At 39.3% G+C, this 17,541-nt stretch overlaps 1 protein-coding gene across 1 annotated transcript in view; it reads left to right on the top strand.

Annotated features, from left to right (window-relative positions):
• The window catches only part of ATXN7 (ataxin 7), a 60,255-nt gene that overhangs the window by 21,070 nt on the left and 21,644 nt on the right, over positions 1 to 17,541 (top strand). Inside the window, exon 2 of the mRNA XM_009581039.1 lies at positions 1,740 to 1,844. Coding sequence (XP_009579334.1) covers positions 1,740 to 1,844 — 105 coding nt within the window. The remainder of the gene's footprint in view (positions 1 to 1,739; positions 1,845 to 17,541) is intronic.

Below are 17,541 nucleotides of genomic sequence, written 5' to 3'. Positions count from 1 at the left end.
TTCAGTTTATACGTTTTTTTTCCTTACCTAGCTTAGTATTACATCACAGAAAGTATACATTGAAAAATAGAAGTTTATTATTCCTATTTGATTTTTTCCCCCAGCGTATACTTACTCAGTTTTGCCTAGCTTGCAGTGTTATGTGTGCCCGAGCTCTTAATATTTTTTTTTTATATAAATATCATATAAATAAATAAGCAAGAGTGGCTGCTTAATGTAATCAGTTTATAATTTATTATTTATTTAATGTAACCTCAGTTGCCAAAAGGTGCCTGTGATTTAGGTTAGTGTAGCTCTGATCTATCACAGCCATGTCAGATGTCGATGGTCATTGTATTTGCGTCCAACTGCAAAATCCAGTTGCAGCTGTTATTGCAGGTATCATGTTTAATTTTAACGTAGCGCTAATAAGGTTTTTGGAAAACCTGGGATAGACCTTACTTTTTAAAGAAAGGTGATTAAATTTTTATGATGAAGGTATTTACTACAAAGGGAGCCCTTAATTCTGGAAGCTGTTCGGTGTGGAATCGTTCTTTTGTCTGCAAGAAACAAAGTGGAGTCTGTGGGGCTCTACAGGGCTGACAGCGTCGCACTGCCAGCGGTTACCTTGGGTTATGGCACATTCACTCTTAAAATGCAGCCCACTCAATTTATTTCACAATTGGTGTTCCATTAATGAACAAAAATATGGATGTTGTTAAAAATACACGTAGGCAAATTAGTAGCTTTAAAACAAAACCCTGGGGTCAGTTCTAGCACAGATGTAAGTAAGTTTAACTTAATTTCTAAGTTACTGTTAACAAATCTATTACTTGAGTATTTTTTTTAAGAAAGTAAGTTTTCTTATATCAGTTTTAAACCTTTAAATAGTGTTACAGATCCCTTAGCTACGTGCTTTGGCAATAATGAATTTATACTCTTACGTTTGCAGTTTCCTATTTTTGTCTTCTAATGATCGAATAACATTTTTAGTTATATAAATGTAGTATACCTTTAAGTTGTATAGTAAATGTTGTATTTAATGCTCCAGTAGTCTCTGAATGCAGTTTTAACTGTTAAACTATATTCTTAAAAAACTGTATTCCTAAAAACAAAATTGTAGACACCAATTTTATTAGTAAAAGTCTGCAAGTATGTGTGTTATCTCTGAAATCCACACATGCTCTGACATACTGTTATCTCTATTTCTCTCTCTTATATAGCTGTTACACAGATCTCTGGTAGCAGATGGCTGGACTATAATGTATTGTTAAACAAATAAAACCATTAGGCAGGTAATACTGCCTGGTAAACGACTGTGTGTTTAAAATGGTTTAAAAAATTAAATAGAAAATAAAATTCACTTTTGAATTCATTTAATGAAATTGGAATAAAATCCAAACCCCTTTCAGAATACATAAAACATCCCCTCTTATGTTGTGTTTGTCATTTGAAGTCAGTCTTTTTTTATTACGTTCTTGCATCTGGTGTAAGATAATCAGTCCTAAATCACTTTTCTAATAGATGTTTTCTAAAAGTAATCGCTCATTTTACATTTATCTTTGTAGGAAGATTTTTGCTTTTGTAATACTCCAGCACAAAATTATCTACTGCATTATATGCTCTTTTTTCCTCATTTTCAAATTTGATACAAATGTATTAAAATTATGATTCAACACTAGTGTCATGGCTCTGTAATTAAACTGTTTTTCAATAATTGTCAGCAGCTGAGAGATGCCATTTTGTCTTTTTGTTTTTAGATATGCCAATATTTGGTCTTTGCCCGGCTCATGATGATTTCTATTTGGTGATGTGTAACCACTGTAATCAGGTCGTAAAACCACAGGCATTTCAATCACATTATGGTAAGTGCTTAACTATTTTTAATAATTAAGGGTGAGGTTAAATCAGGATTAAGCCTGGCAATTTTTTTTTTAAATTGATGGTACGTAGATCATTACATTATAAATAATGTCAAAGAACATAACCTGTGTTTTAATCATTTTATATACATTGTAATGCAGCTACGTAAAAATCTTGTTCCTTTTAATTTTTTTAATGCCTGCTTGAAATGCTGCATACATACAGTTCAGTTTTGAAATGACATGTATATATGGTGTATTTCACAGACAGTATGTGTAGTGTGTTTGTGTCTGTGAGTGTCATTTCTCCTTGTGTATTTATACAAATTATTTTTACAGGGGTTCTGTTGCAGTGTGAACTGTGAACTTGAGCTAAAAGCTAAACTTACAAATTTTGTTGTAAAACGTAGTATGCTTCCAGTGGCCAGTAAGCTTATTTATTTATTTTCAGAAGTATCAATTTATATTTGTTTTACTGGTCCGATGGTTTTGTATATAAACTATGCTAGGAAGCTCTTGTTGTGTTGGTTGGTGTTAGCCAGTGTTTATAGAGGACTGAGAAAATGTGAAGTGCTACACAAGTTCAAGTGCTTTGTTACTAACTACAAACCTAACTGGGGGAGGTTGGCAGTTCTTCTTTTTCATACATCTCTCAAGACTAGAAATTAATCTCAAACAATTTCATGCCAATATTTGGATAGGAGGTTTTGCGTATTCAGTTTCTTGTTTCTTGAGAAATTCAGGAGATGTTTTCTAACCAAGTGTTAATAAAAAAGACGCACAAAGCATCTTGTGAACTACTCCTTTCTCCCTCTGTGTGTGCATATTTGTATGTGTTCCCTTTTTTCCTAGCCCAGTGCACCTACTGATTGCCTCGGTGTTTAAAAGGATAGAAAATGCTGGATATGGGTGCGGAGGCTCTTCTAGTGTTGAGAACAAGGGATAACTTTTCTTGCATCTTAAATACTCCAGCCCTTTGGCAAGAAAAGGCATACTCGCTTCTGCTGCTTCCTAGAGACTGGGAAGGGGTCTTCCTACGCTGTGCAGAGGGTGAACTTCCTCTCCTCTCTACCTCTCACTTGAGGTTTTTTGTGTTATAATGCCTTATGGATTATATCTTTGCCCTTGCTGCTGGATTTCTGCAGTCGTGTCCACAGAGTGTCTTGGAGAAGAGTCTGATAGGTCTTGTGACATAATTCTTACTAGTTTGGTGTTATTCTGTGGAAGGCAGTAGTAATAACACTTAAACCAAAACAAAACACAATTTTGTGCATGTAAGTCTCCAGAGCTGTAGGGAGCCAGAAGAACAGAAGAGCATCAGCTTTTCTTACTCTGGTTGCTAGAAGGCTTTGTATCAGCTGAGAGCAAGTCCACCCCTTGCCTCACCTGTCACTGATGTCCAATAAGTCCTTCTAAAATGCCATATTAAATTGATTCTGACAGTTAAAAACAAATTTGTGGGGGAGGTCTGGGGGGTACCCAGTTCTGAGTGTTGGCATATTGACTCTTCCATCTTGAGGCTAGTATATGGAACTGGCTCATGTTGGTGGTGATGGAGAGCTGTGGATATCTGCAGACACTTTGGGTTGTCTTTCTGAAATGAGCAGGTGATCTCCAGATACTGTCTGACAAACGGATATCCGTACCGTAGGAACCAGTATCGTAGTTGTTGGCATGACAGCCTTGTGGGCAGATTGAAGAAGCAGTTCAAGAACTGAATAGGTACAGCATTGCTTCTTGGCCATGGGCATGAAAGCATGGGGTGTTGTAACGCTGCTTCTACCAGTGTTAAACTTGTTATAAGAAGTTAATTCAAACTCTCCTATAAGTGCTACTTGCAATTTAAAAGGGACAGAGTGAAGAGGGAACTACAAAATGAAGGTATGGAAAATACTTTTAAAAAATGAAAGAATAAATACTAATATAATGTTCGCATACTGTATGTATTGTAGGAGCGTGATCTCTGAACATGAAACTTTCTCTAATGTAAACCTTACATCAGTAGCAGATTCATACTTTGAGAGAAATGTAGAAGGAGGGGATGGAAATGATGAGGTTATTCTTAGTATTTCTTAACATTCTGAACAATGAAGGCGCTCGGCAAGGGCTGCGGCGTGCAGAGGAAACAGGCGGGGTCATTCTGATGAGAAAAACAGGCTTGGGTGGGGTGAATGTTATTAAAGGACCTTAGTTTGCTAAACTAATAGCCTCAGAAAGGTAGAGCTAGTGCTCTCCTTGCTTTTATCAGCCTTCACATTCCTGAAATCCCTACACAGTTGTCCCTCATTTTAGCAAATTGAATGTGAAAGCTGATAAATATGGTAGGTGATTGATTACCAGGCAACGGTGGTTTTTTGCGGGTTTTTTTTTTAAACGCTGTACTTCAGGAGAAGGAAATTGCTGAAGTCCTCAAAACACACAGTTCTTTTAAAACAGAAAGTACGCTATTGTGATAATGAGAAAATAAAACACACTGAATTCATCACAGTGGGTTTTCCCTGAATTAGGTCTTTTATTTGTGGCATTATTTCAGGGATTAATAAAGGAGAGATTACTTCAACAAGTTCAACTTCAACAGTGCATCAATGAAGCTGTACCTTTGTGATGTTCTTAGGGTCTTTTAAAGTTATTTTTAATTGTTAGCAGAGAAAGAGTAATCTCTTCAAATATTCTACAACTCCTGGTGGTATGTGTTGCTTGTACTTGGTGTTCTTTGAATCTTGTCACGTGGGATTTTATTTTCTGAAGTAGAATATGCTCTTTTAAATGTCACTTTTGTCAAAGGAAGGCTAAACAAACTATTAGCTAAACCTAATGAGCTAATTAATTTCTTCCAAAGCATATTTGTGATAAACTACATAACTAGGTAGGCTGAGGGTGCATTGCAGGGCATATGCTGGCTTTCTTCCCTGGACCACAAGTAGTCAGAAATAATTTGAATGTAACCTTGTTCGTCAGAATATTTGACCTTTTTAATAAAATACTTTATTGATACAAGTCACAGATTTTTGTATGTAACTGATACTTTTATATTTCATGGGTTTTGATTGACTAGAAGAGGTATTAATTCAAAATTCTACTTTTTGAGGCAATCTAAGCATGCATTTGGAGTATGAATTGCCATTTGAATAATTTATTCTATACTGTTGATACATATACTATCATTGATTTACAAAATTCAGTGACGTGTTTGGTATGCATAACACCACATGTAGGTTAGTTTTGAAAAGCAATCTAATATAATGAGATCTCTGAAGTCTGCTTGCGGTATTTCTTCCAGCCTGCGTACAGCAGCTGACTGTCAGTACGCTGAGATGGTTTTGCCCTCTCGGCCTAGGGTGGCAGTGGTGCTGGGCATCTGGCGGGGCAGGAGCAGGCCAGCCAGCCGAGGAGAGTTGTTTCAAGACAAATCCTCTCTTTTGTCAGATCTCAGCTGCCTCATTTGTGGGGCTGGACAAGGGATTTAAGTCCTTTATTGCCAGTATTCTTGCTGGTGCTTTTTGAATGGTTACGCTTTCATGGTATCGGCATCTTCCTTGGATGGCTCAAGATCAGTTCAGAGGTGAAAGATGGAAAAAAGGTATCATGTTCAGGCATTCAGTCTCATGGGTGAAGCACCTGAGATCGCTTATTGTGATGGCCTGTTCTGAAAAAACACAGTATTTTTCTCCAGCTGAAGTATTTCTCTACACTCTGGATGATCATGTGCCAGCCTCTCCAACTTCCATGCCACGTAGACTCTCCTTCTGTATTTAAATCATGAGTATTTCTTAAGTCCCCGCACGGTTTCCTCTCTTAACATATGAAAATGACTTTGCTGTCTGTCAAATTGCTAACCGTCACGCTCCTCAAGAGTGCCCCTCGGCAGACAGCAGGATGTGCCTGTGCCCCTTTTATTTCCTCTCTCTCCTTGAGAGAGAAAATGTGCTAGATATGGCTCCCATGCTGCGCTGAAAGGTTGCTCTTTGAGGAAGCCATCGCGACAGTTATTTCAGGTTGTTCGTGGAAACCCTGAAGTGACGTGGTTTTCGGGCCGTATGACCTTTCGTTGGCATTTCAGCCGTTCCACGGGTTTATCACATCTCCCTGTGGTTATCAGCCTCCTGTCTGAGGAGAGATGCTTCTCTGCACCATCTGGGCTGCTTTGTGGCTCAGAAGAGAGGAGGTAGCTCAGCAGTGTGGAAGTAGCATCAGGGGAGAGATGTGGCGTTTCTTCCTTCTAATTTTTCCTAGTTTTTTTGCAGTTGTTTGTTTGTTCTGTGCCTTGGTTTCCATAAATATAAAGTGAGGTTAAACTCTCAGCAATAATAATGGTGGCTACCTGTCAGACTTAAACTGAAAGTGCCTGTGAGTCATGTAGTTATTGTGAAAACCATTAATACAGTACATATTGGAAAGAGATGATGATAGTGTATCAGGCTGTTGAGTCATTAAAAAGCTATGCCCAGCGTTTTAACTTCCGTAGGTTTGGCATGCAGTGGCAAAGGTGAGCAACACTGTGAGCTCTGCTTGCTACAGCTCTGTGAGCTGGTGGGGAATCGCTTAAGCATTTCTGTTTCCAATCGGTGCACATTTAAGTGTGAAGCATACGATTCAGAAACAGGATAATAATACAGATTTGCCCACCTTTTGTGATTCCTAGGAGGTTGTGAGATTGGAATAGAGGAGGTCATCACACAACCTTATACTCAGCCTGGAGAGACTCAGAAGGCAGATCCTGGCAGTAGAGAAAGAGATGTTCACTTGTGTTACTTGGGTCCGTCCTGCAAGTCAGTGTGAGGTCTGTCATGAATCTCCTTCATCTAATTGTATAACCGTATTCTTTCTTCCCTCAGCCAGTTCTCACACCCACCTTTAGTTAGCAGGTTTACTACTTTGGCTAGTCATAAGGGGTTTTTTTTGGTGTTGGTGTTAAGTGCTTGGATTTGGAGAGAACGTGTATATTTATTGTGATTTTAATTGGGATAAATGATCCGTTAACTATCCCTGCTAATATGCTGTTGTATTTCGGATGTTATATCGTATGTAATTTAAGTATTACAGGCCCTGCAGCATTACGTACTTGGTTTCTTCTGACATACTGTGAATTGAATATAAATTTGTCCTAACTTCTATTACCTCATATTTGGCAGCAGCTAATTGTTCTGAAAAATTTGACATCAGTATTTAATATTTGTAAGTTTTATTTTTCAAAGTTCTGCAGATGTTGCTTGTTTAAAATAGAATAGAGTGTTTAGCATGGATTACAAAGTCAAAGTGTCTGTACAAGGCAGCATTTGAAGCAGATAGGAAAGAAAGGAATGTACTGAATCTTGTTCCAAAGACATTGGACCTGGGAAGCGGGGGGGGGGTGTTGTTTGGTGGGGTTTTTTTGTTTTGTTTTGTGTTGGTTTTTTGGGGGTTTTGTTCTTTTGTTTGTTTGTTTTTTTTCTTGTAGGAGATTGCCTGAGCTCATCTGTGTTTTGGAGGGATAAACCTTCATTATGGCCTGCATACTTTTTGCAGCAAGCAATTTGTTTCAGTAATTGAGTGTCCGCTATTCGCTAATGTCTTTTTAAAGCAGTATGAAAATGTTTTATATAAATCATAGGAATTTTCTTGGATATCGGTAATCTTCTGTAGTAGTCTAATAACCAAAATAGAACTTGAATATTATGTGATGTGTCACAGATGTGCTGGAGTAATCTGTGAAGCATATTGCCAAATGGGCACAGGTGGCATTTGGCATGTTGTGGCTCGAGTTAATGTATATGATTTAACAAATTATCATTGGCAGCTTCAGAGCTTCTGTTTAAATACACAGTCCTCTCACAGTAGTTCGCACAGTCCAGATTCCAGTAGTTGGATCTTAGTCTCCGGGTCCAGCAACAACTAGTTTAATTTCTTCTTGGCAGAGATTTGTGAAATTCTGTAGCTTTTGCAAGAATCATCTTGGCATATTCCCAGACGGGAATGGGCTCAGAGGTCAGCACAGGATTCATTTAAGAAAAAAAAGTTTCAGCTGATTATTTAGTTATTTTTAAATAATGCATCATTAAATAAGAAAGTATTACCACCTGGAAAGAAACTCTGTAAATATATTTAGGGCTTTGAAATGTGTACCCCAAAGCCATTAGCTGAATACCAAATGTGCTAGTTGGGATTTAAAGTCACAAACAAGTTCTGCCATGCAGATTTTAAGGAGTGATGAAGTTACGTGCTGTGGTTAATTGTAACATTGCAAACGGTTCATGTGCAGAAGGTTATTTTTGTAAGTGTAATGGCTGTGGTCTTTGTTTATTACATGAAAGCATAGGGAGTCTGTTTGAGAGGTTGATGGCAGTTTTCTAGTAAAACTTCCTCCTTTTTTGTGGGTACATGGATTTGTCAAGCTCTGGTTGAAGACATAAAGCAATTTTAAGTATCAGCTAACAAAAAAGGTGATGTTCAGCTTCAGATTTAAAAAAGAAATTGATTGTTCAGTTTACCGCTTACCGTGTAACTCATGTTATTCTACCTACAGCACTGTGAGTGCTAAAATATTGCAAACTTAAAGTGCTTTGGTGTGCTTTTGGCTTTTCTTGCCTTCGGTTAGCGTGAATCGAATTTCATGCTGTTCTGCCATAGCGGAAGACTTACATGCAGAAGAAGTCCTTGTGTTTTATTACTGGCTGGATAGAGAATATCTGTTTTTATTCTATTCTTACTAAAATGTTGAAATATTTAAAATAAGTCTTACATATAAAATTGTATAAGGGTTCCATGAAAACCCTGCTCCTTTATAGTGATCTCCTTGCTAGGTGTTTGGAGGCTGGGACTGACTGCTTCCTTTTCAAGGTAAACATTGACGGGGGAAGAACAAGTGGAAAGAAAGAAAAACAAAGATATTTATCTTTGTGGGAAAAGAGGAAGCAGCGCTGCGTTCACTGTTGCTTACAGAAATAGTTGTTCAGCAAGAGGGGGAAAGTTAGTATGTTGATGAATAGATTGGAGTAAGATCTAAAAAGAACAAGTAGTTCTAATAAAAAGTAGCTGTTGAGTATATCTGACTACAGCTTCACTTTGGAAGAAACCAGCTGGGATAGTTGCATCAGGTCTGCAATTAAAGCTGATTGACAATGAGAGAGTTAACCGATCTAAAGGCCAATGTTAAGTTTCATCATTCAGGACTCATTCTGAATGATGAAACGGCATGTGGAGCAGAACACAGCTCTCATAACCATTATTTCAGATTTTCTGTGGGTTCAGGGAAGGCCATTCTGCATCAGCTTACGAGCTCCACATCCTTGGAAGGTTTCCTTCACAGCTAAAAGGGCTCTTTCTAACGCCTAAGCCACTCCTTCAGGCTGGAGCTCGGCCAGAGGAGGTGGCACGCATTGCGAGGGCAGGCCATGGGCACGCAGGGTTTGGCACGCAGCCCTAAGCTGAGTGCAGAAGAATGAAGCTGCAACCTGTTTAAGAGCTGGGGAGCTGGAAGAAGCCTGAATCGGAATAAAAAAGGGCAGGATTTCTGCTGTTGTGGAGGAGAGTTGGGAATGCGTCAGAGCCATCAAGATGTGAACTTGGTGTTGGAGGGTGGAATTAGAAGTAGTTTAATTTCAAAAGCTGACCAAATGCAAATCAATTATTTGTAAGGACTTCCTCATTTATTTTTGGGGGAGAAGTATGTGTTCTTGTGAACTGTGTAGATTATTCCAAGAACTGCAAACCTCAGATGAACACCACAGCGCTTCATGATTCCAGGGAGGAGTATTCTGGGAAGCTTGTAAAACAATGTTGAGTATTGAACTGTCACGAAAAAAATAGTTTGGGTTGTTTTTTGCTTTTTTTTCATGGAAGCACATAGTTTCAAGTTGCACAGACTGTACCCTCTCATTCATCCCACCAGCCGACTCTCAAACTGCTGCATTTGGAAGGGAGAGGATTTGCACATAACCTCTTTTTCTTTGCAAGCGCAGCTACAAAGGACAGATAGGAAATCTCATCAGTAACCATCAATTACATTAATTTTTTTGCCAAGATACCACTGCTCCCAGTGCAGAGCTGTGCAGCACCTGGCTGGGGCAGCAGCGGCCAGCTAGCACAGGCAGGAGAATGGCAGCTTTGGCAGGGCTGGTTCAGCACAGCTAGAATTAAGTGGTTTGCAGTCTGGGTGGGTGTGTGTCCGAGAGGGGAAAGAGAGGACACGGGGGAATAGCTAAAAAGGGAAATGTAAAACAAAGACCGTAAGTAAAATACATACAAAAAGAAATAGATGAAGACAATAAGGAGGAAGCTAAATAAGGAAGGTAGGAGAAAATGACCTTGCAGGAGGGAGAACAAAGTAGGTATGGCGCTGGTTTTATGACTCTGTATTGAGGGGGGAGAAATGGAAGACAGGAGGAAAGGTTTGACGGAGCAAAACAAACAAAAGCTTTTTCGCTAGTTTTTCCTCTCTTAATGTTTTGGCAGCAATGCTGTTAGTGTGGTTTGTGTAATATCATGGCATTCTTGGATTTTGCACATTTTGGTTGGGGGTGGGGGGAACAACAGTGCGTCCTACTTGAGACACCTCTCCCAGCTTTATGAGGCACTGACCACCAAGGAAAGAGATGGATACAGGCATGCTTGTGCACTTATTAATAGGTCATCTTCTGTTTGTTTTCTTACACATCCCTTTTACTATTTCTTGCTGGACTTCTTAAGTTTATTTAAAAATTTTCATTTTCTGTACTGTAAATAATATTTTTTTTTTAGAGAGTAGGAGGTGCATAGGATGTACGTGTAGCTTTCACGCAGCTTTTGCAGTAAGTGGAATGCCCACCAGTTCTCTACTGGTGGAGAGAGGAGATAGTGTACTAGATGAAAGGAAGTTACCCATGCTGGACCTACATAAAAGCAGTGTTTTGTAGGAACTTCTTCATCTGCTGCCTCAGGAAAAGTAGGCAGCATTTTGAAAGCTATATTCTCACCTACAGCAATATGCACCAAATGGTACCCAGGTGTGTATGTGAGTGTCGTGCTTTTGGAAAAACTTAAAGACAATATTATTCTTACCAAATTAAAAGAAATAAATAACATTTCCTATTTAGGCACAGCTACAAAGTAGGTAGGCTGCTACCTTAGGCATTATGTCAAGTAATTTTCACCTGTTACTTATATACTCATTTTTGATCACCAGTTTGCTGGCTTTTTAAAAATAAACTTCCAGGTATTGATATGATACTGCTTTGTTTTTTTTTTTCTTCCAGGCAATACGATACACTTAAAATCTAACATTTCATACACATAGTCTACAAACTGTGTTTTTAAGATATTACCAGAAGAGGGAGTGTATAACACTTTGTATGGAATGAAACCTGTAAGTTTATTGATGAATAGCAATCAATAACCACATGATTTACGTAGTAAGTTAAAAAAATAATAATTGCAGGCTGAAATTCACTTTCAGAAGAGCAAAAAGAATGCCAACTTTTCAAGTTCCTCATTAGGTTTAATTCAGTTGAACACTAAATAATTATATCCAAGTAATGTAAGTGGCCTTAAAGTCAATTCAGATTCCTAAATGTTGTGTTGTGTCTACCTGTAACAAAGATTCAAACAGCTTTTCAATAGCAGTCTTGGATTAGCTATTACAGTACCCAGCTCTATAAGAGCTCCATGACAATGTGAAACTTGAAAACAATTACAAATATCTTTTAAAAATGTAGAAAATAACAAACAGAAATAGATAAATCTGATAGGAAATTTTACATAGGTCTGTGATACTATTATTGACTAAATAGGCCATCATTAGCTATCTCGGGTAGTAACAGCCAAAATACTTCCAAACCCTTTTATCTGCTATTGATGAAACAAAACCATAATGTAGTGCTTGTATAGAAAATCAATATTTTGACTCTATAATTTATGTAGATGTTTCCCTAGTTGTCATGCAGCAGGGCAACAGGTTAGTCCTTTGAACAACAGCAAAATGATGTAGGAGAAGAAGCCGTCAGTGTGTCTAATATATAAACTCCTAATAAACTTTGCCTGTTCTGCTGCTTCATACAACTTCTGCAATTCAGAGAGCACTACTGGCCACAAAGATTGCAATTACATTTTAACTTGTTTCCCCAGGTTGTATTAGAGAAGGAAGAGCCATCATCAAGAAATTCTTGTCCTCTTTTCTGTTCTCTGTTCCCCAAATAATGAGTTGTCCGTGTTGGTATGAAACTCTCACTCTTTACACTGCTTTGTAAAGGATGCAATTAGACCAGGCTCCTGGAGAGTTGAAGCAGTTCCTACATAACTGAGTTTTTCCTCGTTGTTTGGCAAGATTGTCAGAAAATCTTTAACTCACAATTCTATATAGAGTAGCTTTTCAAAAGGAAGCCTTCTCTTTTAGCCAGAACACCTTCTTATGTTTTTACCCCATAGGATTTTCTTCCTCCGCCAGGCAGAAGTTGTATTGTGCCGTGTCCTCTATGTGTGACCCCGCGGGTTGCAAAGAACCTGTTTGTCGTGTCTGGCGGTGGGAAAGGCCCTAGTTTCTGCGGTGCGTTGGAGCTAATTCTGTGGGTTAGGTAGAAGGTGTACCCCTTTCAGTGCACCCGTCCACCTTTGAGCCTGAAACTTTCAGATGTTTGTGGATTATTTATAGAGCTGGATTTAAGCTGATCAGAAGTTTTGTGTGATATACTTTGCTAGTTTTAAGAGCTGTTCATTATTGTCTGCAGATATTCACATGGAATTCATGGCTCCTCTCCTTGCTAAGAGGAAAATTGGCTGTGTCTCCTTTGTTACTACGTGGCTGAAGTCTTCATTTGAGTTTGTAGGCTAAGCATTTTGATGTTCTGCTGTATTAGGGTGGACTTAGTGAAGTAATTGTTTTCATTTCTTCCACTTTTCTAGATCATAATGAGAAGCCTAAGCCTTACAGTACTCTCTAAGGCTCTGGCCCTTCTCATCATTGGCATGGGACTAGCTAGCTCTCGTTTTCTTCAGTTTCATTTTGGCTTACAGCCTCTGACAAGCTACACATAACCATGTATATGCCTGGAAGCCTGCCATCTTGGCCCTCTCCTGGCCTCTAAGGTCAACGGAGAGGTTTTTAAACAGCCACAGTTCAGTCCCATCCCCGTCATAGTGCCATGTACTCTTTGACCAAAGGTCATCAAGTGGGTCACAAAGCTATGCACCAGCCAGCTTCTAAAAATACCTGTGACTGCTTTGATAGCCGTGGAAATTATATAAACTAATACATGTGCGTAATATTGCAAGGTTTGATGCTCGCATCTTGCTTGTCACAGGTGGAGAATGACAGCTAGTGTCATTTAATTTTGATAGTGGCCAGTTCCTTTCTCAGTCCAGCATGCTGTCTATAGGATCGATCGGTGTTCAGAATGAGGATGGGTACTGACCTTTATGACCATACCCATCACCTTTTTCTGGGATCACAAGAATGTACCCGGGGAGGCTTGAGGCTTGGCAGATAGTTAGGACATGCTGGAAGCCCTGATGAGCTCCTGGGCCGCTTGCTGTTTCCTCTGCCCTGTCGCAGGTGTCCCGGTGGCAGTGGTCCACAATAGCTGTGTTTGTATGCTTGAAATCTAATGTACTAAATGTCTTTTTCTGGTTTTAGTCCCTGAAAATGGCATAAGTCTATATAGAAGCCTTCGCGCTCTGTGTGTACACATGTGCTATATGGGTAGCAGTTTTATTTTGTATTTCATATAAACAAGCACGTTGTGTAATACTAAAGCATAAAATGCTGTCACTTGATCGTGCACCAACAAGCCTGTCAAGTTGTTCCTCTGTACTCAGCCATCCATTTTATTTTGGATTTGCTCTACTTTTCTAAAACCTGAGGAACTTCTAAGCATGCCACTTGGAAAAGAAAAGAAAACACCAAACCCAGAAATCTTGCCTGATATATTTGTCTTTTCTGTAGCACATAAGACACTCTTCAAAGTGACAGCTGCTCAAGATAAAATCCACTGATTTCAAAATCCATTGCCCCGTGGTTCTGGAGGTTCTGGGAATTTCATTCATGATGGCACTTCGGAGCGCTTGTTTCCAGCTTCAGGGGAAAAAAAGACACACAAGGCCTTAAATACAAGTCAGTAGCACTACTTTTTATATGATTTTGCTGCTGCCTTCACTAAGGCTGGTTTCGTCGTATCACATAGTGTATGGCAGGGTTCTTTCCGTGCATCCCCCATAGCAGCAAAGTCGGTTTTTCCAAGTAACTAAGCTGGAGTTCTTGATTGATCAACTTTTAAGAAGTTTGGTGTTGGCTCAGGGCCCATCATTCTCTTCCTTCCAGGAAGAACAATAATAGTAGCCAGTAACAAAACAATCTCTTTAAAACAAAATATTTACAACAAAATCATTTTAGACAGTATTAAATGTAAACATAAGCAGGCTGCAGTGTGAGCAAGCCGAGCTTATGCAGTGTTGATATCAATCAGATGAAATTCCTTGGAAATGTAAATTTTTTTTATGTACCCCTCAAAACTTCCAGGAACTGGCAAACTAATCATTACTGCAGCTCACAGTGCAGCTCTTTGCAGCTTAGGCCTCCAGCCTGTTCCCTGGGATCAAGTCACACTTTAATTCTTGCTAGTCCTCGCTCTGTTAATTGGTAGCTTTGGCACAAGAAGGCTTGTGGTTTGTGAGACTGTCAGGTCTTTGAACGGATGGTTTTGCTCTTTGTTATGGAGAGAGCAGATGGTGCGAAGGCTCGAACTGAGCGGTCAGGATTGGGGGAGAGGGCAGGAACGCTTTTTGCTGTGGCAGTATTAGCTCGCACCAGCCAGCTTAAAGTGATTGTGAAATTGGTGCCTGAGATTGCTGAATTTTGAGAAAGGATAAATGAGTTGTTTCATCTGCAGCGGAGATAATGAAGCCTGGTCATCTGTGGCTTTGTCCTGTGTGTTTTGCCATCGCTCTCCCTCCCATTGCAACACCTCCTGCTCTGTGCACATACGTAGCTTCAGGTTTCATGTCATGTTTTGCCCCCCCCCCGCTTTTTTTTTTTTTATTTGCCTGTCAGTTTAATAAGACATACGCATGCCACGGCCAGGCTGGAGCGTGCACATGATGAACCGGCCAGCGAAGATCTTCCTCTCTTCCGCTGGGGGGTCCTACCTTTGCTGTCTGAATGCTGATTTTAATGCTAATGATAAACCCTGGTATCTTTAGGACCTTTGTCAGTGGAGGGCGTGGGGGAGCACGCCACCTCAAATCCAGCTCTCCCATTTACTTAAAATTAACCTATCATTTCAAAATACAGAACACTAAAATGTAGACAAGTGTAAGGAGACATGGTAGAGCTGCTTTTATCTCACTTCACAAAACCAGGCAAGAAAATATAATGTAAATAAAAGATTAAAAATTCTCTAGCCAATCTTAAAAAAACAATTTTCTTGGCAATGCAAAATGTGCAGAATACTTCAGGTCATAGAATGTTTTTTTTTTGTTTTGTTTTGGTTTTGTTGTTTGTTTTTTGCATTTCTTAACATTCTGCGGTACTCATTCATATTAGGGAGCTACTGTATGTGTGTGCATAGTGATAGCATCACACGTGATATAAATATCTTTTCATGTTACATGTGTTCAGTGAAGAAACAAGAAAGGAGGGGGTTGATGCTGTTCTTTACGTTATCTTGAGCAGTAGGAAGCAAACTTTCTTCCGTTGCAATGGTTTCAACGCAATTCAAGTTGTCCTTCTTGGATGATACTGCAACAGCAAAGACCTGGAAATTAGGTTCTCTGCAGGGGTGCATGTTGAACTCCTCCGCTCCCACCTGCTCTGCCCGCGCTGTCCTTCTGAGCTGGCGCTAGAGCAGGAGTCTCATCGCTTCAGCCTCGTTCCCTGGGAGCGAGCAGTGTGGGCAGATGTATGTCCCTTTGTGTATGTATCTGCACAAAGTATTATCACAGCTTGAAAAGCTAATTTTAGACCTCTGAACTCAGGTACTAACTGATGATATAAGTGTTTGTGTTCAGTCTAATGTTGTTGGTGTTTGGGGGATTTTTTTAATGACTTTAAGTAGTGTTGATAGAAAATAAAACTTAAAACCATTCGTGATATTTAGTAGCAGGAAAAGAACTTCGTAATTTCATTGCGTTATAGAACGGGTTGTTTTTACTACATTAACTAAAATTACTTTTGCATTTGTCAGAGTACACTTGCAGCATGTGATTTAACTGTGGCACATGCATCAATCCGTTTCAAGGTGAAACCCCATGAATATTTACTATATAAAGTTACTTAGAAGCCTTTAGTCATTGGAAAATAGTAAATAAAAACAAATGCACAGATTGAGACAGTTGGCATATATGCTGCTACTATAACATAAGCAACCATAAAATCCCGTTGCATTCCCTCTCGGCCATTGTGTGCCTTCCCTTGGGCTGTTGCCATTTTTTCTCCATGTGAATGTACCGTCATGCCTCTCTCTTCCATTCCAGCTCCTGCCTTGACACCCAGCTGCTGGGGTTTCTTAGCGATTGGGCTCTTTGTCCTCACCCCTACTCAGAAGGAAGACAGCTTTCTATATTGTTCCACATGGGAATTAAATTGCCTGATCTTGGTCGGTTTATTTGTGGAAAAGGCAAAAAAATAGAAGTTACTCGCCCTCTTGGTCCTAATATGAGACTAGAGCAAATCAAAGACTAAGGAAGGATACATTCTAGTGGGTAAGAAAACAAATACATCAGTGCTGGTTCCGCACGTAGTAGTTTAAAGTCAAGAATTTCGTGAACCACTAAAATCTGTTGGAGACTTACCCAGTTTTAATTATGGGTGTCAAGTAGAAGAGTACACAATAGAAACAAATCCTCCAAAAACACGCATGCCTCTGGTACTAATTTTAGCAATGGAAGGAGATGTCTTTTAAAAACAGCGTAATCCGAGGAAATATCTTTGTATTCCTGAGTTGTCCTTAACAATTAATCGTTAGGTGACATGAGCTGTCAACTTCTCTTGAAATTCAGAGCAAAAGAGGAACTGGTTGCTGTCTCGTGTTCTGAGTGCAACATGGGAAAATTAATATTTAATATTTGTGGTTTAGGATTTAAGATTTGTTTCTAAGCTTGTTAATGGGAGTAGTAGTCTCCAGGTTTCTGTATGTTCCTTTAAAAAAACCCAAACAAACAAACAAACAAAAAACCAAAAAAAAACCCAACCAAAACCCAACCTGTTGAAATGGTGCTCCCTGCTTCTGTTTAAACCTTCTTTATGAAAAGAAAGTGATATGCTAACACAGTGATACTAATACACAAAGGCATTTGTAGAAGCCAGATGCCTTTCCTCTTGGCAAACTTTTTATTTTAGTGAAAAAGTGATTGCTCAGTTTTAAAAATGAATTTTGGTGTAATTTGATAAGTGAGGAAGGCCAGAAATTTCAGCTTTGATTATGGTAATTTAAAACAAGAGCAAAAGCCACAAGTTGTTTCTTCGTATTCTATTTTGTCAGCAGATACACTGTAATTTTTTCTAGTGATTACTTAGGAAATGGTCCAGAAATTAGTAATTTGGTAAAAATTAGATTTTAGTATCCATATGCTCACTTTGGGTGGAAATCAGACCCCGATGTTCAGACATCTGAGTCTGGACATTTAGGATGGCGAAACTTATCTGGAAGTTCAGGACAGTAAATACTGGAATGAATTTGTGCTGCTGGAGAAGCATCCCAGGAGCATCCTCTGGTGCTCTGCCATGGGGGCAGGGGCCATGCCCCCCCGGGCCACCATG

This window comes from Fulmarus glacialis, unplaced genomic scaffold (assembly GCF_000690835.1).
Source record: "Fulmarus glacialis isolate BGI_N327 unplaced genomic scaffold, ASM69083v1 scaffold10247, whole genome shotgun sequence".
Classification (NCBI taxonomy): domain Eukaryota; kingdom Metazoa; phylum Chordata; class Aves; order Procellariiformes; family Procellariidae; genus Fulmarus; species Fulmarus glacialis.
The sequence above is the reverse complement of the archived record's forward strand: the minus strand, read 5'-3'. Positions and strand labels throughout refer to the sequence as shown.